Source organism: Neolamprologus multifasciatus, chromosome 15 (assembly GCF_963576455.1).
Source record: "Neolamprologus multifasciatus chromosome 15, fNeoMul1.2, whole genome shotgun sequence".
Taxonomy (NCBI): domain Eukaryota; kingdom Metazoa; phylum Chordata; class Actinopteri; order Cichliformes; family Cichlidae; genus Neolamprologus; species Neolamprologus multifasciatus.
In genome coordinates, this window is record NC_140453.1 from 9,432,795 (window position 1) to 9,455,822 (window position 23,028).

The 23,028-nt window shown below is 41.4% G+C and overlaps 1 protein-coding gene and 1 long non-coding RNA gene across 2 annotated transcripts; one reads left to right on the forward strand and one right to left on the reverse strand.

Annotated features, from left to right (window-relative positions):
• Positions 1 to 1,549: 1,549 nt before the first annotated feature.
• Positions 1,550 to 9,602, reverse strand: LOC146501555 (uncharacterized). Its single transcript, XM_085133209.1, has one exon. The coding sequence runs from the start codon at positions 9,206 to 9,208 to the stop codon at positions 3,074 to 3,076; it is 6,135 nt and encodes a 2,044-aa protein (XP_084989335.1). The 5' UTR covers positions 9,209 to 9,602; the 3' UTR covers positions 1,550 to 3,073.
• A 4,387-nt stretch (positions 9,603 to 13,989) lies between these two features.
• Positions 13,990 to 18,093, forward strand: LOC146501556 (uncharacterized). The gene is made up of 2 exons (XR_014869454.1): positions 13,990 to 15,334; positions 15,399 to 18,093. It is a non-coding gene; the product is annotated as an uncharacterized LOC146501556 (long non-coding RNA).
• The last annotated feature ends 4,935 nt before the right edge of the window (positions 18,094 to 23,028 follow it).

Here is a 23,028-nt window from a genome sequence, read left to right on the forward strand (position 1 = left end):
ACGACGACATGTCATTCAGGAACAACTGACTTCATTGTACAGAGGCTTAGCCAAAAGATCTGGAACAAAATTTTGTCCAAAAAATATAAAATCTCCCTAGAGAACATTGAAGAACTCAGCTTGACAGTATACAATGATCTCTGTAAAAGGTGGCCTTTTCCAGGACAGTTCATGACGTTAAGAAGCCCAACGGTTGACGAAATAATTGTCAACACTTTCAAAAAACATGCCAAGCTGAAGAGACGAAGTGTCATCTCTAGGATTTTCTCATTTGCACACTAAATGAGTGCAAATGAGTGCAAATGAGAAAAATGTGTGCTATTTCAAGACAAGCACACGTGCTTGTTTTAAAATAGCTTAAAATATCAATTTAAATTGGTAAAAAAAAAAAAAGAAAAAAAAAAGAGTGGTTATAATAACCACTCTTTTTCTCCTGCCTTCCTTCCCTCATCCCCAACTGGCCAAGGCAGATGGCCACCCCATTCCTGAGCCTGGTTCTGCTGGAGGTTTCCCCCTTGTAAAAGGGGGTTTTTCCTTCCCACTGTCGCCAAAGTGCTTGCTCGTAGGGGTTGGAGTTTCTGTGTATTATTGCATGGTCTTGACCTTGCAATAATACACCATGAGGGAAGTGGAGGGGGGAGGGGGGGGGGTGGTTTGGCACCGTTTCTTAACTTAAAATGTCCAATTACAACAGGACATTTTAAGTTAAGAAACAGTGCCACACCAAAATAAATAAATAAATAACAAAATAAAAAATATAAAATGAAATAAAAATACATTTTGTGTTTCATTTCATTTGCTGAAAATGGGATATCAGCTTAGTTTAGTGTGTAAATAAAATGCCTTCCATCTGGTGTTGTACCTTGTCTTTCTGTAACGTAGATCACAAGCCAATATTTTCCCCATGACTCCACCGATCAGCTCGTGTCAATCTGGAGTTTACTTGCATACATCCTGTTCACTCTGTCAGAAGTTTCGCGCCTGCTAGTGATTTAGGAAACACCCCCAGATTGCCTGGTGATAGTCACAGTTTAGCGTGGGCAGTAGCCTGCTCAATAGAATAGAATAGAATAGAATAGAATTCAACTTTATTGTCATTGCACATGCACAGGTACAGGGCAACGAAATGCAGTTTGCATCCATCCAGAAGTGCTTTAGTGATATAGATATATTACAATATATATTAGCAATAATATAGATATGTAAGTATGTTACGGAAATGGGTCTATTATGGTATGTTATAATGTACACGGTATGAAGTATGTTATGAATATTCTATAACTATAAGTATGTACAGGCTGTAGTGAGTACAAGCTATGTACAGGCTATGAACAGGATATAAATATGAAATAAAAAAAAATAAAAAAAAAACTATACAGAAATCTGAGATATACAGTTATACAGAAATGTGAACTATGCAAGTTATAAACAGTTGTAGGATTAAAAATTATCGTATGATTATTTACACAGAACTATACAGTAGTGCAGTTAAGATAAGTGAGATATGTGGATACATATACACATACAATACACATACAATACAATGTATAATTACGTATATATCTATAACAACTCATTACGTTATAACTACATTAGTGTACTTTGTTTCCTTAGCTCAGGCCTGCTGGAGATTGCCTTTACTCTCAGAGGGACTTATCTGAATTAAAACAGGTCTCTAACATAGAGTATATAATAGAACTTTATTAATCCCTTTGGGGAGATCAATTTATTGTTTATTTTTAAGCACTCATGATGGATATCGGATTTAGGGATATCCGATTATAGGAAAAATTGTTAATTTCTGGAGGACGAAAACGTCCACGAGGTGCACTTGCTCAAAAGCCTAGCACAGTTAGCTTTACTGATTGGGGCGGACTATATTCAGTTCTGCTCTATAAAATGTAATTGTCGGAGATTCTTTTTTTTAACTGCTGTTCTTCATCTGCCAAGACCATAAAAACCACAAATAAGAGTTAGCACGAATCGACAACCTTACTGTAGCTTTAACTACAGTATTCGGCAACCGGTATCATAGTTACTATGGTTACTATGCTAGCTACGTTAGCCAAATAGCTAGACTCAAAACCATTCAAACCACCGGCAGTTTCCGCCAGCCTATTTTATTTAAAAAATCCGGGTGTGTTTCAGAATATCTTGAAATATAAGTTCTCTGATTTCTAAATAAATTTAAACGTGGCTTGATTTTTCAGGACTTTGCTCACCGTTAGTTAGAAAGGATCGCTCGCCTCTGTGCTTCTTCTTTGGTTGAGGTACCTTGGATTAGAAATCGCTGCTTCCACCTAGTGTATCCAGCCAAAAATGATCACAGCTACACGACATTTGTTGATCTCTTTCCAATGCTTTGCAGTTTAATATACATTTAGGAAATACTACCATATATTTTCATGTGAATTTGTGTTTGATGTTTCATTTAAAACCCCCAATTACAACTAGACATGTAGCACCCTCGAGGATTGACGTACGCACGATGTAGTATAGAACAGGGTTTATTCTGGTCTTGGCAACCCGTGAGAACTGCTCACGGACAAAACAATAAAACAAAAACATCACATCAAAATGCGCTCTTGTACGTAGTGTCAATCAATCAAAAATACTTAATTACAGAAAATAAAACATTTAAAATACACAAACCTCGTGAGCTGACATCCAGGAGGTGCTAAATAGTCCTTTATGGCCTTATTGCCTTATCTTCCATCTTCTTTGTCAATTATTTCCACTCTTTAAACAACATTTTCTCCATGTGTGGAGCTAACTGTGAGCTGCCGCATGCAGACACCGTGTGCGCTAGCAAAAGACAAGTGGCTGGGTGGAGACCCAAACAGCAAAGCTGTACTCTACATAGTTCACCACCAGAGGGCGCAAAGGAACAAAATCCAGACATACAGCTTAACAAATATCAAACGCAACAAACATCAAATGCAACAAACATCAAATGCAAAACATCAAATGCAAAAGACCGTTACACTCCCACCAATCACTTGTGATTAAAAAGAATAAAGTATTGCCTATGAGCTAATGAACGGCTTTTGAATGAACTATCATGAATTATCCTTTAAGCAGAGTGCGGTGGAGAATCTTCTTCCGCTTCCATCAGAATGACTGTCTTTTGAATGGGTCTTTCCAGGTGCACAGGTTTGGAGGTACGTTTTCCTGCTCTATCCAGGGTTGGATCACTCAGCAGCAATTTCACCTTCCTCACTTTTCCATCCTTTCCAGGATACACTTCAATGATCCTTGCCAACTTCCACTGGTTGCGTGGAGTTATCTCATCCTTCAGGAGGACAACATCATTGATCTTAGCATTTCTGTGCTCTTTGGTCCACTTCTGTCTGCCTTGAAGATTTAACAAATACTCCTTTTTCCACCTTGTCCAGAAAGTGTTGGCAAGTAGTTGAACACGACGCCACCTCTTACGGAGATAAAGATCTTCTTTCACAAACCTTCCTGGAGGTGGAGAGATGATTGTGGACTTCATGGTTAGTATGTGATTCGGTGTTAAAGGTTCTGGGTTTGATGGATCACATAGTTGGTCAGTAGTCAATGGTCTGCTATTAACCACTGCCATGACTTCATACAGGAATGTCCTCAGAGAGGAGCTGTCGAGTTGTTTGGCTGATTGTTCCAGAATGGACATGAGAACACTCCTTATGGTGCGAATTTGTCTTTCCCAGACACCACCCATATGACTAGATGCTGGGGTGTTCATGAGAAACTCACAGTCCAGTTTCCCTAGCTTGGCTTGATCCATTTCCTTAAATGCTACAATAAACTCATTTCTAGTGCCTACAAAATTCGTGCCTTGATCGCATCTTATCTGGCGAACTGTACCTCTGATGGCCATGAATGCACGTAAGGAGTTGATGAGGGAATCTGTAGAGAGATCGTCAAGCATTTCAAGATGCACTGCTCTGGAGCACATGCAAGTGATTAGCAAGCCATAACGCTTTAGCTCCTTGCGGCCTTCTTTGACATAAAAAGGACCAAAGCAGTCCATCCCACAGTAGGTGAATGGCGGTGTGGTCTCCATCCGATCCTCTGGGAGGTCTGCCATCTTCTGCTGCTCTGTGCGCCTTCTGAACCTTCTGCATTTTACACATTTATAGATGTAAGATGACACAATCTTGCTGCATCCAAGAATCCAGAATCCGTTAGCTCGAAGTTCATTCATGGTGATCCCTCGTCCTTGATGGTATGTCTTCTCGTGATAATGTTTGACCAGTAATGCCGACACGTGACTGTCTCTTGGCAGGATCGCAGGATGCTTGACATTGGGGTGCAAAGCTGCATGTGTTAAGCGTCCGCCTACCCGAAGAATGCCTTGGTCATCAAGAAATGGACATAACTTGTGTAACTTGTTAACCTTGTCTTTCATCCGCATCACATCATGGTGTTGCAAGGTTTTTATTTGCTGAGCAAAGGCTGTTTCTTGAACCATCTTTATGATTGTTAACTCTGCTTCCTTTCTCTCTTGTAGGCTACTGATGTCGTGTGATCTACTCTTGTGATCCTTTGTTTCTTTCACATAGCGCTTGAGTCTAGCAACTGCCTTGATCATCCTCGACCAGTCGGAAAATTTGTGTAAGCGATCTAACAGGGACCCTTGTTCCTCCACTTGTATCTTGTGGACTTGAACCTTCTTAACCTCCGGGTCACTGGCTGATAACTCTCCCACCTTAATTTCCCCACTGGGTATGACCTTCTGCCAAAGGAGGTCTGGGCCTTTGAACCAGTTTGATGCTACAAGTTGTTCTGCTGTGAGGCCTCTTGAGGCGTGGTCCGCCGGATTATCTTCGGAAGTTACATACCTCCATTGGGTTGAATCTGTGCTTTGTTTGATGCGTTCCACTCGGTTTGCAACAAACACATGAAATCTTCTGGCTTCATTGCTGAGGTATCCAAGTACCACCTTCGAGTCAGTCCAATACCTTTCTTCTGAAATTTCCATTTCCAATTCCTTTTTCAGCATGTCACCAGTGCGCACAGCAACAACGGCCGCTGACAACTCAAGCCGAGGTATAGTTGTGACTTTGGTTGGTGGGACTCTTGATCTTCCCATCACCAATGAGCAGTGAACTTCACCAGTTGTGCTTACTGCTCTGAGGTAAGTGCACATTCCATATCCGGACGCACTTGCATCAGAAAAATGATGAAGTTCGTAGTGCTGTGCCTTGAAGTTAGAAGGAATGTAGCATCTGTGAACCTTTACGTCTGCAAGGTTTCCCAGGTCACGCAACCAATACTCCCACTGAGGTCGAAGTCTGTCAGGTAAGTTATCATCCCAGCTGAGTTTATCTCGACACATTTGTTGCAAGATCTGCTTTCCCAGCAGAATGAAAGGTGACACAAACCCAAGTGGATCGAACACAGAGGCGACTGTGGCCAATACTCCTCTTCTGGTGAGTGGTTTTTCCTTAACAACTACTCTGAACTGAAATTGATCTGATGCCACACACCATTGTACGCCAAGTGCTCTTTCCATATGTACTTCACCGAGTGCCATATCTAGCTGTTTGGGAGCTGCAGCGCATTCTTCTTTCGGAAGCGAAGCTAGAACTTTGGTGCTGTTTGAGATGAACTTGTGCAACCGAAGTTTGCCCATGCTGCAGAGTTTGCGTGCTTCATTAACCAGCTGTATTGCCTGATCTTCAGTGTCAACACTTGCTAGTCCGTCATCAACATAGAAGTTGGTTTTGATGAACTTGACGGTTTCTTCATTAAAACTTCCTTCCCCTTCAGCTGCAAGATGCTTGAGGCCATAGTTGGCGCAACCTGGAGAAGATGCTGCTCCAAATAGGTGTACCTTCATCCTGTAGATAGTGAATGGAGTTTCAAGGTCACCGTTCTCCCACCACAAGAACCGTAGGTAATCTTGGTCACAAGCATGCACATGGAATTGGTGGAACATGCGTTCGATGTCACACATGAAAGCCACTGGGCCTCTTCGGAAGCGACACAAGACTCCGAGCAAGGTGTTTGTTAGCTCTGGACCAGTGAGGAGATGGTCATTTAAGGAAGCGCCTTGGAACTTGGCAGAGGCATCAAAGACGACACGAATCTTTCCGGGTTTTTGTGGATGATACACACCATGGTGTGGGATGTACCAAACTGGTGTCTTGTCAATGTCTTGCTCTGGGACCTTTTCAGCATCTCCATGGGCTAGGATCTCATCCATGAATTTCTTATAGTCCATGTAGTACTGCTTGTTACTCTTGAGCCTTTTTTCTAAACATTTGAGGCGATGAATAGCACATGCCTTGTTGTTCGGCAGGTTCGGCCTTTCACTCTTAAATGGGAGTGGCATTTCAAAATGACCATCCTCCTTGTGCCTAATGCCGGCCTTCATCTTTGTTAAAAATTTGAGATCTTCTTGAGAGACCTTCGTGTCTTCTGGTGCTTTCTCAACAAAGTCAGACTCCAACATCTTTAGGACCTCTGTGGGAGAGATCATTTCCTTTATTTGAGTTCTGTAGACATAGTGAACCTTGTTGGTGAGGTTTGAAGAGGGATGAATGTCAGGCACCACTTCCTTCACAATGACTTGGTGACTTATTCCGAAGGCGTCTCCATAATCGAGACATGGATTGCCATAACCCACAATACTCCATCCCAAATCAGTTCTTTGTGCAAACGGCTGATTTTCCTTTCCAGACACAACCTCACGAGGAACAAGTGCTTGGGGGCAGTTGTACCCAATCAGCAGACCAACATCACAGCTTTGTAGTGGAGCGATCTCATTTGCAATGCATTCAAGATGAGGCCATGCCTTAGCTGTTGCAGGCGATGGAATGTGATCTCGGTTTGCGGGAATAAAGTCTCTGGCATATGTTACTGGTAGGGAAATGGTCTTATTTGAGTAGAACGCTCTGACTTGTAAACCTGAAAGCTTGCGACAGGACACAACTGTGTTTCTTGAAGACATGGTAGTGAGCTTTAGCTGAGTCGATTCACCTTTGATATGCAGAGCTTGTGCTGTTTCTTCAAGAATAAAGGTCGTATCGCTCTGTGTATCAAGGAGCGCGTACACAAGAATTTCATGCTCTGGCTCACCTTTGGTTGACACCCATACTGGAATAATGGAAGATGTGTGAGTGTCGTCAACATTCTGCGTGACTCTGTTAGAAGTTGCTTCACTTGTTAATGGTGTGACACTGTTGTCTTGTGAGATGTTTGAGTTCGTTTGTCTTGTCCTGTCACTGTTCTTGTGTGGATTTCTCCTTGTTCTGTCTTCCTTCATGCGATTGTCATGAAGACATGTTGGATGTCTTTTATTACATGTGTCACAGGTTTCTCTCCTTTCACAATCCTTGGAGCGATGACCAGAGTTCAGACAGCCAAAACATAACTTCTTGTCTTGAACAAACTTTAGTCTCTCAACAATGCTCTCATTTATGAACCTTCTACACTTAAGTAGGCTGTGACCCGACCTTTCACAGTACACACAACTAGCACTAACAGTCCTTTCATTTGAGTTAGTTGCTAGCACCTTTACTCCATTGCCTCTGTTCCTTGTTGTTTTTGCCCCTTCAGTTTCACTTGGCTTCAGAGCAAAGAGAGATGTTATGGGATTACAGGCAATTTTGGCTTCCCGTGAGATGAAATCTACAAATTGGCTGAAGCTTGGAAAGGTGTGAGTCTCTTCTTGCACTTCTGTAACCTTTCTGTTCCACCTTGAAGTAAGCCAATCTGGAAGTTTTGCGAGCATTTTTTGGTTTTCATTGCAGTCATTGAGCACTTCAAGCCCCTTCATTTGCGACATGGCTGTCTTACAGCAGCAAAGGAAGTCAGCAAATGCTTGAAGTTCCATACTGCCTTTAGAGCTTATCTTAGGCCATGCGTCAAGTTTGTCTCTGAAGGCCTTTGCTACGAGGAAGGGATTGCCATACCTCTCTTCGAGAACTGTCCATGCTGCATAGTATGCAGACTCTGTGCCAAGCGGGAAGTAGCCTTCTATTGCCTTCCTTGCAGGTCCACTTACATATTTCCTCAGATAATAAGTCTTCTCTTCAGTTGGTATATTTTTCCTGTCAATCAGAGTCTGAAAGGAAATTTTCCAATCATTATATCTGATAGGGTCGCCACTGAATATGGTTGGCTCTGGTACCGGAAGACGACTTGCATTAAGAGACACTGCAAATGCTTTGACCAGATCTTCTGTGTTCACCTCTCGGTGTGGTGTCACATTTTGTGGCGAGGAACACCGTTTCATATGCTGGTCATTGTTTTCAGACTTGACTTCATTTTTCTTATCAGATCTGTGGTGAAGTAGGTTGTATATTTCTTCATCTGAACATTCACTTTGTTCATACACCCGCTGTCGAGCCTTTGCTGCATTCAGCTTTTTTACAGTCTCAAGTCGCTCTACTTCTCTGCGCTTAGCTTCTAGAGCCTTTTGTCTTTGTGCTATTTCTGCTTCTTGCCTTTCAATTTCCTTCATATGGATTTCTTGTTCAAGCAGAACTTGGAGAGCAGCCTCATTTGCTGCAACTTCAGCAGCTGCATCTTGTCTTTTAGCCGAGAGCCGGCTGGAGTGTCTAGAGGAAACTCTCGAATGAGAAGAGAGCTTAGTGTGGTGTGACTTAACACTCATCCTGTCTGAGGCTTCTAACTTAGGCATAGACTCAGTCTCCTTCCATTTTTCATCCCTTTGACTTTTCACATCTGAGGCTACGGATTTAGATGAAGACTCAGTGTCCTTCCAAAGTTCTTCATCTCTTTGAACCTCCGCACTACTTGGGCTTGGACACTTTCTTACAGATTCGATAATTGTCTTTGTTATGGCTTCACACGTATCCATCCTTCGTCTTGTGTCACTATCTGGAGATTCAATACGTCTCAAGTCATCATAGGCAGCATTCACATCCTTAGAAGCACTCAAAACCTTGGAAACATGTTCTTGTAGCAGATCCTTTGAGCATTGACCATCTATAGCTCCTTTGGCATCCTTAATGACAACCTTCCACTTCTCATAGCGCACACTGAAACGATGTGCAGCCTTCTTTACGTGCTCACCGTACAGTTCTTTGCCCTTTTCCGTCAACGTACGGACTCGTTGGCTCTGTCGTGCTCTTTGTGAGGTAGTAGAAACATCATCAGCTGTGCCTTCAACTGCTTGTAGTTGCTCATCTGCAGAAAGTTGTTCCACATCACCCTTTTCACTGACTTCTGGATTAGCCTCAAACTCTGCCATTGTTGGAGGGGTTTGGGTTGTTTTTTGTGTATCTTACTTAGCCTTAATGTAAAGGTGCAGCAGCTTAAATTTGATTTGGTAGTTGAGGAGCAATTGAATATTAATCTAAGTTTACTGTTACAACTTTAAAGCACAGTAATTACTGTTACTCCTTAAACATCACTTAACGTATATACTTAAGTCACATTACAAATCTTGTTCAAGCCAGTAATACTGTTTCTTACAGCAACTGCTTAAGCCCACCATATGCACAATGCACAGGTTACTCATCACAACATTAAGTTAACACTGTATGAATATCAGTCACTTAAACAGCAGAAATGTAAACAATGAGAAAGAAAGAAAAAAGAAATATTCCAGTCCTTTGTTCATTTATAAAAGGAAACTTATCTTAATTATTTTTGCTGTCCATTTTTTTTCTTTTTATTCCTCTTTCTTGAGGTTAATTATATTGAGTCCTGAAGAAACACTTATTTTCGGGGCACCTGACTTTCCTACGGTGGCTGCGTCCTTTCATCTACCCGTGCAGAGCAGAGGAGTTCTCACTATAGCACCCTCGAGGATTGACGTACGCACGATGTAGTATAGAACAGGGTTTATTCTGGTCTTGGCAACCCGTGAGAACTGCTCACGGACAAAACAATAAAACAAAAACATCACATCAAAATGCGCTCTTGTACGTAGTGTCAATCAATCAAAAATACTTAATTACAGAAAATAAAACATTTAAAATACACAAACCTCGTGAGCTGACATCCAGGAGGTGCTAAATAGTCCTTTATGGCCTTATTGCCTTATCTTCCATCTTCTTTGTCAATTATTTCCACTCTTTAAACAACATTTTCTCCATGTGTGGAGCTAACTGTGAGCTGCCGCATGCAGACACCGTGTGCGCTAGCAAAAGACAAGTGGCTGGGTGGAGACCCAAACAGCAAAGCTGTACTCTACATAGTTCACCACCAGAGGGCGCAAAGGAACAAAATCCAGACATACAGCTTAACAAATATCAAACGCAACAAACATCAAATGCAACAAACATCAAATGCAAAACATCAAATGCAAAAGACCGTTACAAGACATATTAACTTAAGAAACAGCGCCACACTAAAAAAAATAAAAATTGTGTTTCATTTCATTTGCTGAGAATAGAATATCAGATTAGAGTAATGTGTCCAAACCGGTGGTGACAAAACACGACAGATAAGTAAGTACAACCGGTGTTTGAGTTTAGATTTGTTTAGATATTCTACTTTCAATGTTCCAGATATTGCATCCCCAACTCAGATATTTTCACCGAATGCTCTTCTCTGTCTGCCAGTGTTTGGCAGTTTATATATTGAAAGGCAAAAGGAGCCGTCCTCAAAAAAGAAAAATCACACCTGCTACTGTGGAGGAGTTGTCACTGCTATAATGCCATAATGTTTTATCTAGGGGTCTAGATTTATGCCTGACGTGCACTGCTGTGTAAATAATTTGCATTTACTTTATATGTAATGACTGAGTCCCACTGTTCAAAATTGAATAAAGAAACAAACTGCCTTTTTTTATTATTAAAACCACTTTATACAACATCACATCCGTTACAGTGTAGAATCCATATCATTTATAGTTTACAAGTGACAAAATGTTTACATAAAATCATGACAGTGTTTACATGATATCACCCACTACTAATATTACCTTAATTACTGTATCTTTTGAAAAAATACCGCTATTTATACAGCAAAAGACTTAGGAATGTTTAACAGGAGCAGGTTTCATTTTTCCCTGGTTTTATTATCACACTGTTCACCAAATGCAGCAAACCTTCACCATCTTATCCTGAAGGGTCACCTCTTCACCCTCACATGGAAGAAGTAATCTGATTGGCATGGTGGTATGTTTGAAGCAGGTCCCTTGTGTAGCGCTGGAACTCAGTCATGATGTTTCATCCATTTCATAGGCTGGTTTGCTGCAATGATGCCAAATAATTAGCATCTCTATAAATAGAAGGTAGTTCTGCAAAATCACTCAGTAGGATGTTTGTTCTAATTTGCTATGAGCTCAGAGTGCATCGAAAATAAAACTAATAGGCTATAAAGAGTGATATGAACATATTTAGAACTTAGCGGAATGAAAATGTCTGGAGCACCAACAGATATTTGGAGATGGAAGAGAACTGGAGCTCATCTCACAGCTGCTATTCAGGCTAGACGCCTTCGTTTGCTAACATCGATACACGAGCTGCCTCATGTTGCTTCCAGGTTGGGAAAGAATGAAAAGATAAACCATTTTCAAGCTTATTCTCTTGCCGGTCGTGCGATGGAACATTGCAGCGGACCACACAGCAAGAACAAACCGTGGCTGTCGTGTGTGCCTTCGCTCCTTCGTCGCTTGCGCTTAGACCCCGAACATGGCGGATCAGGCCAAAATCCTTTCCACGCCCACCCCCGTGACATCACGCTCCAAAGCCCTACTGCGTTTGACGTCACACTAGCTGTCTGCTGTGATCTATCAAAGCGTTCTTCGGGGTGGGCGTGGCTTCTGACATGCGAGGCATTAAATATCCCTCCACAATTCCAGTAAAGCTCAGTTCACAAAGCATTTATGCATCAGAGCAGCGAGTGTAATTTAAGCGCATTTAGTTTACAAAGAGCACACATGTCTAGCACAACTCCAACTACACATCAAATGAATCCCACTTCTCCAATTCAGAGTTTAAATAGTACAGACTTTAACATGAATACTCCACTCACTTACACCTCAGTGGAAACTTGGGAGTTACTCATCAACCACTTTTTTGGTACAATTGTACCACAGTGGCAATCTCTGGTACCGTTCAAACCAGAGTACTGTGACTTTCATCTGCTTTCCACTTTGTTAACAGACATGCTTAAGTTTTGTGAAATGTTAATGAGATCAGCTAGGGAATCCAGAGAGAATGGAGATCCAACCTCCATGCAGACCTCTGAGGTTTGTCTTCAGTCCATGGGCGCAGACTGCCCCGAGAAAACAGAGGATACAGGAGCAAAGGACAGCATCCTGAATGAAAGCTCTGTAGATGACCACGGTGATAATGAAAACTTAGAAACTCCAGGATTGGAGGCTGAAGCAGCCCTAGACTGCATATCTGTGGGTAATTCAAACACACAACTCGAAACAACAGACACAGCAAAGCCAAAAAAGAGCTGTATGAAGAAAAACTTCACAGCTGATACAAAAGACTTTGACAAAACAAAATCTTGTCCCCTGGAAAAGCAATTGAAGCTAGTAGTACCTGAGCTGGACAGTGACACTGAGTCTTTAACTTTTTCTAGTATCAGTCCGCTGTCTGATTCTCTAGGTGAAAGCTCTGTAGAAGACCAGGGATTGGAGGCTCAACCCGTTGTAGGCTGCATATCTGTAGACAACTCAAGCTACAGAGATGAAACAGAAAGTCGAGGACTGAAAGATGAGGCAACCCCCAGATTTCAGGGATTCCTCAGTGACAGTGAGTCTTTAACTTCTTGTCAGATCAGTCCACTATCTGATTCTCTGAGCGAGGAAAAGTTGTGTGTCAACAAAGTTATTCAGATGGTGGTTTCAGAGGCCATAGACAACGTCGCCTCTAAACACAAGTTCTTCACAGAGCGCCTCACTCCTGACTGCATTGGTGATCGCCTGCTTGAGAAAATGTGGCCAGAAATTAATGACAAACATTTGGATCTATCTCCAAAAAGCCTAAAAAATATCCATAAGGCCATTTTAAAGGATCTTTGCAAAACACACAAATGCAAGGAAAAATATTTGATTTTTAGTCTGAGGGAGCAGCTTGATAACATTACTGTTCCAATCTTCACCAAACACCTGCTGGGGTTACCAAAAAGAGTACTCAGTGTATCTAAAAACCAGGACGAGTACCGGGAACTTGTGGTAAAATTCACTAGAGATCTGGTAATACACAGTATGGCCGAACTAAATAAGACGACGACATGTCATTCAGGAACAACTGACTTCATTGTACAGAGGCTTAGCCAAAAGATCTGGAACAAAATTTTGTCCAAAAAATATAAAATCTCCCTAGAGAACATTGAAGAACTCAGCTTGACAGTATACAATGATCTCTGTAAAAGGTGGCCTTTTCCAGGACAGTTCATGACGTTAAGCAGCCCAACGGTTGACGAAATAATTGTCAACACTTTCAAAAAACATGCCAAGCTGAAGAGACGAAGTGTCATCTCTAGGATTTTCTCATTTGCACACTAAATGAGTGCAAATGAGTGCAAATGAGAAAAATGTGTGCTATTTCAAGACAAGCACACGTGCTTGTTTTAAAATAGCTTAAAATATCAATTTAAATTGGTCCATCTCATCTAAACTTAGTTTTAAAACCAGAGTGGTTTACCACTCTGGTTTTAAAACTAAGTTTAGATGAGATGGACCAATTGAAATTGGTAAAAAAAAAAAAAAAAAAGAAAAAAAAAAAAAGAGTGGTTATAATAACCACTCTTTTTCTCCTGCCTTCCTTCCCTCATCCCCAACTGGCCAAGGCAGATGGCCACCCCATTCCTGAGCCTGGTTCTGCTGGAGGTTTCCCCCTTGTAAAAGGGGGTTTTTCCTTCCCACTGTCGCCAAAGTGCTTGCTCGTAGGGGGTTGGAGTTTCTGTGTATTATTGCATGGTCTTGACCTTGCAATAATACACCATGAGGGAAGTGGAGGGGAGGGGGGGGGGGGTGGTTTGGCACCGTTTCTTAACTTAAATGTCCAATTACAACAGGACATTTTAAGTTAAGAAACAGTGCCACACCAAAATAAATAAATAAATAAATAACAAAATAAAAAATATAAAATGAAATAAAAATACATTTTGTGTTTCATTTCATTTGCTGAAAATGGGATATCAGATTAGTTTAGTGTGTAAATAAAATGCCTTCCATCTGGTGTTGTACCTTGTCTTTCTGTAACGTAGATCACAAGCCAATATTTTCCCCATGACTCCACCGATCAGCTCGTGTCAATCTGGAGTTTACCTGCATACATCCTGTTCACTCTGAAAAATTGTTAATTTCTGGAGGACGAAAACGTCCACGAGGTGCACTTGCTCAAAAGCCTAGCACAGTTAGCTTTACTGATTGGGGCGGACTATATTCAGTTCTGCTCTATAAAATGTAATTGTCGGAGATTCTTTTTTTTTTAACTGCTGTTCTTCATCTGCCAAGACCATAAAAACCACAAATAAGAGTTAGCACGAATCGACAACCTTACTGTAGCTTTAACTACAGTATTCGGCAACCGGTATCATAGTTACTATGGTTACTATGCTAGCTACGTTAGCCAAATAGCTAGACTCAAAACCATTCAAACCACCGGCGGTTTCCGCCAGCCTATTTTATTTAAAAAATCCGGGTGTGTTTCAGAATATCTTGAAATATAAGTTCTCTGATTTCTAAAAAAATTTAAACGTGGCTTGATTTTTCAGGACTTTGCTCACCGTTAGTTAGAAAGGATCGCTCGCCTCTGTGCTTCTTCTTTGGTTGAGGTACCTTGGATTAGAAATCGCTGCTTCCACCTAGTGTATCCAGCCAAAAATGATCACAGCTACACGACATTTGTTGATCTCTTTCCAATGCTTTGCAGTTTAATATACATTTAGGAAATACTACCATATATTTTCATGTGAATTTGTGTTTGATGTTTCATTTAAAACCCCCAATTACAACTAGACATATTAACTTAAGAAACAGCGCCACACTAAAAAAAATAAAAATTGTGTTTCATTTCATTTGCTGAGAATAGAATATCAGATTAGAGTAATGTGTCCAAACCGGTGGTGACAAAACACGACAGATAAGTAAGTACAACCGGTGTTTGAGTTTAGATTTGTTTAGATATTCTACTTTCAATGTTCCAGATATTGCATCCCCAACTCAGATATTTTCACCGAATGCTCTTCTCTGTCTGCCAGTGTTTGGCAGTTTAACGACTCCGCCAATCAGCTCGTCTCACGTTCCCTTTTGCTAGTACATCTTAGTTAAAAGACCTGAGCTCTTTCCCCGCCACAAAATACAATAACGAAATAACAACAAACTACGGAGCCCCTCTGATGACATGGTCCAAAAAATAAATAAATTGTGGCCACAAAATACTACTTCGTGGGCACGAAATGGGTATAACGTGCCCACGAAATACTTATTTGTGCCCACGAAATACTATTTCGAGGCCACGAAATAGGTATAACGTGCGCACGAAATGCTAATTTGTGGGCACGAATTGGGTATAACGTGGCAACGAATTACGCATTTGTGGCAACGAAATAGATAACGTGGGCACATCATATTGATACAATTCCTGGACAGCTGCGTAGAGACATAAGCATAAGAGTAGGCTAAACCTATAGGCTAAACCATGGCCAGAGACAGTATGATTGAGTTTTATTTTTGTCATGGTCTGCGTGGCAGACCGTGGGTGTGTGGAAGGAGGACTCAAAATGCGGAACTCTGGGCGATTAATGCAGTGCGTTTATTTACAGTGAAGTAAACAATACACAATAATAAATCCCCCTGCGTTTCCAACTCCCGTGCCGTGTCTCCGCTCCCGTGAAAGTTGTGCTCGCTGCTCTCCCGTTCCCGCACTCCTGCTGGAAAATCCACAGAGGAAGCTGTTAACACACAACTACAAAGCGACAGACTCGCTTTTGCTGGGAACACTGACGGGTAGTCACTCAACGATCCAGCGTCGAGGAGCTCTCAGCCACACTGCTTTGTAGCTCCCCCGACGAGGCTTGATCGGCGCCAGGTGTGTGTGAGGATCCTTGGGTGTGACCGGTCAGCTGGCAGGGCCACACCCACCAGGCCTGAAGGTGCCTGTCACGACCGCACCCACCTACCCACCCATCCACACACACACACACACACTTGCCAATACACAAACATGGAACGCAGGAACAGCAGCAGTGCAGAACACACACACATAATATAATAAATCCACAACTGTTCAGGGACTCTAGGTCACTCAGATCCCTGACAATTTTAGGCTGGGAATGAGCTACAAATGCATTTTGAAAAGCCTGGCACTGCAAGGAACCATTATTACGGAGAAAATTTTAAACAGGATATTGAGAGCCCAGTTGCTTTGCAGACGTAAGTACGACCCGGACGCTGGGATAGATTTTATTGTCAGTCAAGGGCCTGGGAAGGATCACGGTTATTGGTCAAGTGTTTCGTGCCCACAAATTAGCATTTCGTGCGCACGTTATACCTATTTCGTGGCCTCAAAATAGTATTTCGTGGCCTCAAAATAGTATTTCGTGGGCACAAATAAGTATTTCGTGGGCACGTTATGCTATTTCGAGGGCACGAAGTAGTATTTTGTGGCCACAATTTATTTATTTTTTGGACCATGTCATCAGAGGGGCTCCGTAACAAACAGACTTTAGTTCATATCAAAGTTATATTTATTTTATCTTATCTTAAGGCTTTCCAGGTTGTTCTCGCTCCTGTCGTTAGCTGACGTTTGTACGAGACTTTATTAGCGAAAACCAAGCAGCATTCACAGCCTGTCTCTATTTCTTCACCTTGGAGTGCTTATGGATATATTATCGCTATTAACCTAAAAAAATGTTTAAGGTTCTTTGTTATTGATAAATGAGCCACGTGAGAGCTAATACTTACTTTAAACAGAATTTATTTTTTATTTTTTAACTTTAAACAGAGTTTTCTTCGGACCATCAAACTTTTGAGCGTTTGAGCCGCCATGTTTCCTGCCAGGTAAATGACGCTCCGCAATGTGGTGACGTCATTCGGGGCGACTGGAATCGATAAGGGAATCGTTTGCAAAAATGGCAAACAATTCCAAGGAATTGAAACAGTGGGAACCGGTTCTCAACAAGAACCGGTTTTCGATACCCATCCCTAGTGTTCAGAGATGCTCTTCTGCAGACCTTGGTTCCAGTGAGTTGTAATTTGAGCTGCTGAAAACTTTGTTTTCATAAATACATGACAGTCTGGGACTCTGGGCAATGAGCTACCAGAACATTTTATGTAATTTTACACAATTAACAGGTAGAAAAACTGAGACATGCTGCTGAAATTGCTCTTTAGATCTGTGTGGGAAAATCCTAGTTAATCAGCAGTTCTTCAAGTACTCAGACCAGCATGTCTGGCACCAACAATCATTCTGGTTTGAACCTCATCTTGACCAATTCTACAGGCACTTCTGTCAGGCAGAGACACCATGGTTAGCCTCATAGCAAGAACTTTTCTGGGTTTGAATCCACCATCTGGCCGATGCCTTTCTTTGCGGGGTTTGCATGTTCTCCCCGTGTCTGTGTCAGTTCTCTCTGGGTTCACTGTCTTCCTTCCACAGTGTAAAAAACATGCAGTTAGTGGGGTTAGGTTGACTGGTAATTCTAAATTGCCCATTGGTGTGAATGTGAGTGTGAATGGTTGTGTGTAAGCCCTGCGACAGACTGGGGACCCTGTCTAGGGTTTACTCTGCCTCTCGCCTTATGGTAGGTGGGATAGACTCAAGTCCCCCAACCCTGAATTGGCTAAGTGGAAAAGAACATATGGATGGATAAATGCACTGAGTTCCAGTGGTTCTCTACACTGACACGTCAAAACATCCTGTGCACAAAAACACCCTGTAAACATTTAAATATCCTACTTCAGTACTGCTTCAGTACTGAAGCTTCCCTTCACAATAAAAAGGCATTTCACTGATTGCTTGTGAAACTCCTCACTTGGCTGCAAAGTGCACATTCATCACAGTTCTGTGCTGCGGTTCCACAATGAATTGAATGAACAATAAACAGCATCCCTCTTTGTGCTTTACTGCAGAGAGAACACTACAGGTCTGCTTGTGGAAATAGAGGTCATTTATTCCTGACATATCTGCTGCCAATAAAGCACACTGCAAAAAAACAAAAAACCCCCCCCCAAAAAACCCACACACACACACAAAGAAAGAATGGAGCTCAGGCTGTAAAATCAATTCACTAATGTGATAGTTCGACATTTGTTCCTGTCAGAAAGAAAAGATTCATCATCATATGGTCTATGCCCCGGTCAGTTAGTGATGACTGCTCCCAGTACTGCAGATGAGGTCCTTTAGATTCCAAAGACTTGGCGGGATACACCAAACTTCTTAAAATACAGGTGCAAACAGAAAACTCGTCATTGTTCACTTTTTCATGTTGAGGGAGCTCACTGTGAGCAGCTCTCACACACCTGACCACCCTCCTACACACAGGTGCATCAGACAAAAAGCAGAACACACATTTCACCTCTGGCTTTACTTTGGGGATTTACCAAACTGCCAGTTGCCCTTTAAATACACAATACACCATTAATTTGTGCAGATCTGGCTGATCCTGAGCCAAATCACATCTCCATGACTTCCTGTGCTCATTCCCCTGTCACCTGGCAAATAAATCTTGCTTCCTGTGGACAGCCTGGTCAATATGAAGCCGGACAGCTTTGATTTGTATGTCCCGAGCCTCTGTCCTATTGGACTACTGGTCAATAGGCCTGTCTTCCCATTACCCTGGTGATTAATGTGGCACACGGCCAAATGCTACACAGGAGTAAATTATTCCAGCAACAAACAAAGATCCATGCAACAGCTTTTTATTTTAACAGTGAGCAAGTCTATGATACACTGTAACGAGTAACATTTTACATTTAAAATATGCATGGTGCATATGAAACATGTCCAAGGTGTCAAATAATGAGGTAAGTTTCAGATAGATTTTTAAACTGCTGTTTTAAAACTTCTATTTACGAAAGGCAGCCAATCAAAAGGGAAGAGAAGGCGTCATTAAAAGGAAGAATGCCAAACTTGTTTTCAGCTGGGGACAAACTGAGGAGGGGCTGTACCAAGCCCCTGTGGAAGATCGATCATTTTGAATTTTGAATCATGCAAAGCTAATCTAGTAAAGTCCAAAAATATTAAAACAATTGAGCTGTAAAGGTCAACTTAAGTTATTTCTTATAAAGCAGTTGCTAAAGTTCAGCAATTGTTAAATGCATGACACTCAAGATAAGGAGTGAGTTGTCATATTCCCTTTAGATTTATGTATTTATGTCTCCCTTGTGTTTCCAGCTGGGTTTTGTTGATAGCAAAAATGTGCACTCTCCACTGATTTGCTAAAGTTTCTGTGAGAAAGAAAAGAACTTTTTCTGGCAAATTCAGTTAGGCAAGGGAGTGAATGAGCCTATGTGCAACAGTGAAGCGGCCAAATCCCAACTTTCACTGGGATTTTAGTGAGACAGCCAGTGTGTTACAGCACAGGAAAACTAATTAGGAAGCTTAGAACTTAGAACTTAAAACATGGTATTGCAATCAGATTAGCTGCAATGATGATCAAAGGTATGCCATATTGTTCTACAACTTAAAACTTTTAGAGTTTCAATTCTTTAAATTAACATCACTTGGAAAAACAAAAGCCTTTGGGAGGGACGCTGAGATGTTATCATGTCCGCTTGTCTGGATTCCATCAGCAAATTGTTGATACTGGAGCTGCCAGCGGCACAAAGAGCAGCTTATCCAGATTGAGGTTTGCCTCGAGGTTGTGGTTCATCAGCATCAATCACATCTCGGGGGGTTTTTCTGGCACAGACGCGCCTCCTCTCCTCAGACCGGCAGCGGCAGTCTTCTCCTCTCATGAGACGCTTTGCCAGAGATCTCTCTAGAGGTTGTGTTCTTTCAATCCATCACAATCTCAGCGAACATGACACCTTTTCATTAGTGCAAAGTGTTCCAGAGCAGAGGAACGACCATTGCCCCGAATAAGCATGCATGGCTAAAATGGAAGTATTTACTCAGTCAGTGTAATGAGATGTGGATGGGTTTATTTACACAGGGCCGCGAGGGCTCAACGCAACACTTCTGAAAGATTGTCAAAAATTAGTAACAAATCTGCTTCCAGCTCAGTCTTTTTATTAAAGGAGAAATCACTTCTGGACTGTGTCCTAATAGAGCCAGGCGAAAGAAACCACACAGGACAGCTTCTTTAAATATCTCTATATCCTCCTTCCTATTAAAAAATTCTAATCTGAGAACATGCTGTATAAATTAATGTATTTCACCATATCTTGATGAAATGGCTTTTTATCCTATTTAATTACCTAAGTAGCATGAAAAAAAAACACTGTGCAGCAATTTCTGTGCAGCACTAAAAGTCATGTTTGCCCTAAAAATGATTCATATTGGCTCCATAAAAACCTCATTCTCCATGACTGATTTATGTAATTTCAGTTGCTGTCATTTTACATTATCAGGGGGAAGTGCTAAAATTGATCCTTAGCCACTCCTCTGGCCCCAATTGATATTTCCGCCTTTTTAATTTCTGGCGAGGGCTGGCTCATAAACGCAGCCTTTGCACTTTATGTGCCCCATTCGTTTTATCCTGCTAAACACACAACTCTAATCCTATCAAAGGCAAAGAATATTCCAGAAAGGCCAATAGTGGAGCCTTAAGAAGCGAGAGAGCCGAGCATTAGTATTCATGGAATTTCTTTGGCGAAAACCTAGTTTTTAGGGAAAATTATCTCATGAAGGTGATGGAGCTTACATAAACAAATGGTAGGAGCACCCCCCTCACAAAAAAAAAGTCTGGAGGTCAGCTAAACTCTATCCAGTGACTATTTTGTGGTGAAAATCTTAATACCAGTGTGGATATGTATGTAGGAGTTTTAGAGACGACCACCTGGACCACCAGATCATGCTGAAGGGTCCCTCCCAAATGCTGCGTAGAAATCAAATGGACGCGTAGAGTTCATCGCTGTCCTAACTGTGGGTTGTTTAATTTCATAGTGTAGTGGTTTACACGTTAACCTAACAAGCAAAAGATCGCCTGTTTGATCCCAGGAGGAGATACAAATCCCGTTTGGGATGCAACAGGAAAGGCGTGAAGAAGACAAATTAAATATGTGGACCTAACTGCTGTGGTGAATCCTTGCTAATAAGGGAACAGCTGAAAGTTCAATATTGTATTGAAATGCCACGCATTGTATTTACTGTTGCTGTCAAGTGAAGATGTGACTTTTTTTTTTTTTTTTACTTTTGTGCCTCATCAATAATTTATATTGACAAAACTGTTTTACCTGATTATGTAATAAACTTAGCCAACAAAGAAAAAGCCAAATATTTTCTTTACCCTTTGCCAAAAATAATCTAAACCCCCTTTATAATAAATTTAAGCTGAGTAAATGAGTTCAGAAAGCATGAGAGAAGTAGGTGGGCTGCAAAGTATTTTACTCTATATGTTAAGCATCCTAGTTTTTTTCATTCCAAACTCACAACAGAATACAAAGAAAAACCTCTGAGATTTGCTCATGGTACAAACTGTTGGAGCCTTACGGCAGTTAAAATATTCTCTAAATCTTGAGAAGTTACATGTGTTATGAGTGACACAACACAAGTGTTTAGCAAAGGTTTTCCTTTAGGGAGCTATAATAAGCTCAAAAAAGGTCTCAGAAATCACTGTGTCCCACTATATTCTGTAATGTATGACTAATATATGACTATATGATGGCTTTGGAAGACCAAAATCAATTGATGATCTTGTGCAGGCAGTGAATCCTCAGAGCAATGCTGCAGCAGTTTTGCCTTTCGTGAAACAAAGAATATAAATTAATTGGCTTAAGAATGACACTAAAACTCATGTAATGGGAAAGAGGTCCTTAGGGGACGTGTGAAATAGTTCAGTAAATGTCAGGCTTACTCCCATTTCACATTCACAGCTTTGTATAAATTTAGTCTTATGTGTGGCAGCAGAACAGAGGGCGATGGGGTCATAATGAGTAGCCATTTACATTTTGAGTATCAAGAACAAATTCAGGTATCCTATGATGATGACAGTTTGACCTGCTGCAGGGAACCACGCAGGGCAGGGATGTCAAACTCATTTCACATTGGCGCCACATAGGGATGGGTATCGAAAACCGGTTCTTGTTGAGAACCGGTTCCCAGTGTTTCAATTCCTTGGAATTGTTTGCCATTTTTGCAAACGATTCCCTTATCGATTCCAGTCGCCCCGAATGACATCACCACGTTGCGGAGCGTCATTTACCTGGCAGGAAACATGGCGCCTAAGCGGCTCAAACGCTCAAAAGTTTGGTTTTGCTTTACGAGAGCGGATGACAACAGGGCAACTTGCAATACTTGCAAAGTAGATATTTAATTTAAGGGAGGAAACACTACAAATATGCAAAAGCATTTGCTCACAAAACACACGATGACCTTAAATGAATGTCGTGTTTTTAATTCCGCTCCGGACTCGTGAATCTCAACCCAGCAGCAGCGGTAACGTTTGCACGTCCTCTCCCGTTAATGCGGCAGGTAAATAATCAACTAACAGTGCATATTATGTTAGCGCGATCTGCCTTATTACAAAACCTGCCATTACTGTGCATTTAGATGACCATGATGAGAGAGACAGACAGAGTCTGGCTCAGATGCTGGCAGTTCTCACTGCAGTCTACCGTTAGCGTCTCCTTTCAGGCTAGGATAGACGAATGTCACCGAGCAGTGACTAAGTTTGTGGTCAAAGGTTTGCACCCATTTGCCACAGCAGATGATTTTCGGTAAGTAAATGTGTTTAATTGTAGGCAGGGACATTACTGGATATTCTTGTGTAATTGCTACAGAATAATTTATGTTATACTTTGTTATTGCTACAGAAGAATATTTATTTTATTATTTTACATTTACAGTTTTTTTTTTCCCGGGGACCCTGTGACACCCCATTGAAGAGCCGTAGGCTGTGGATCTCTTAAGATCTCACTGTTGGGTTTGTAAGGCCATGTTACTCCTAAATTTCTATCTTGTTCAAAGAGAAGATATAAAACAAAGTTCTAAG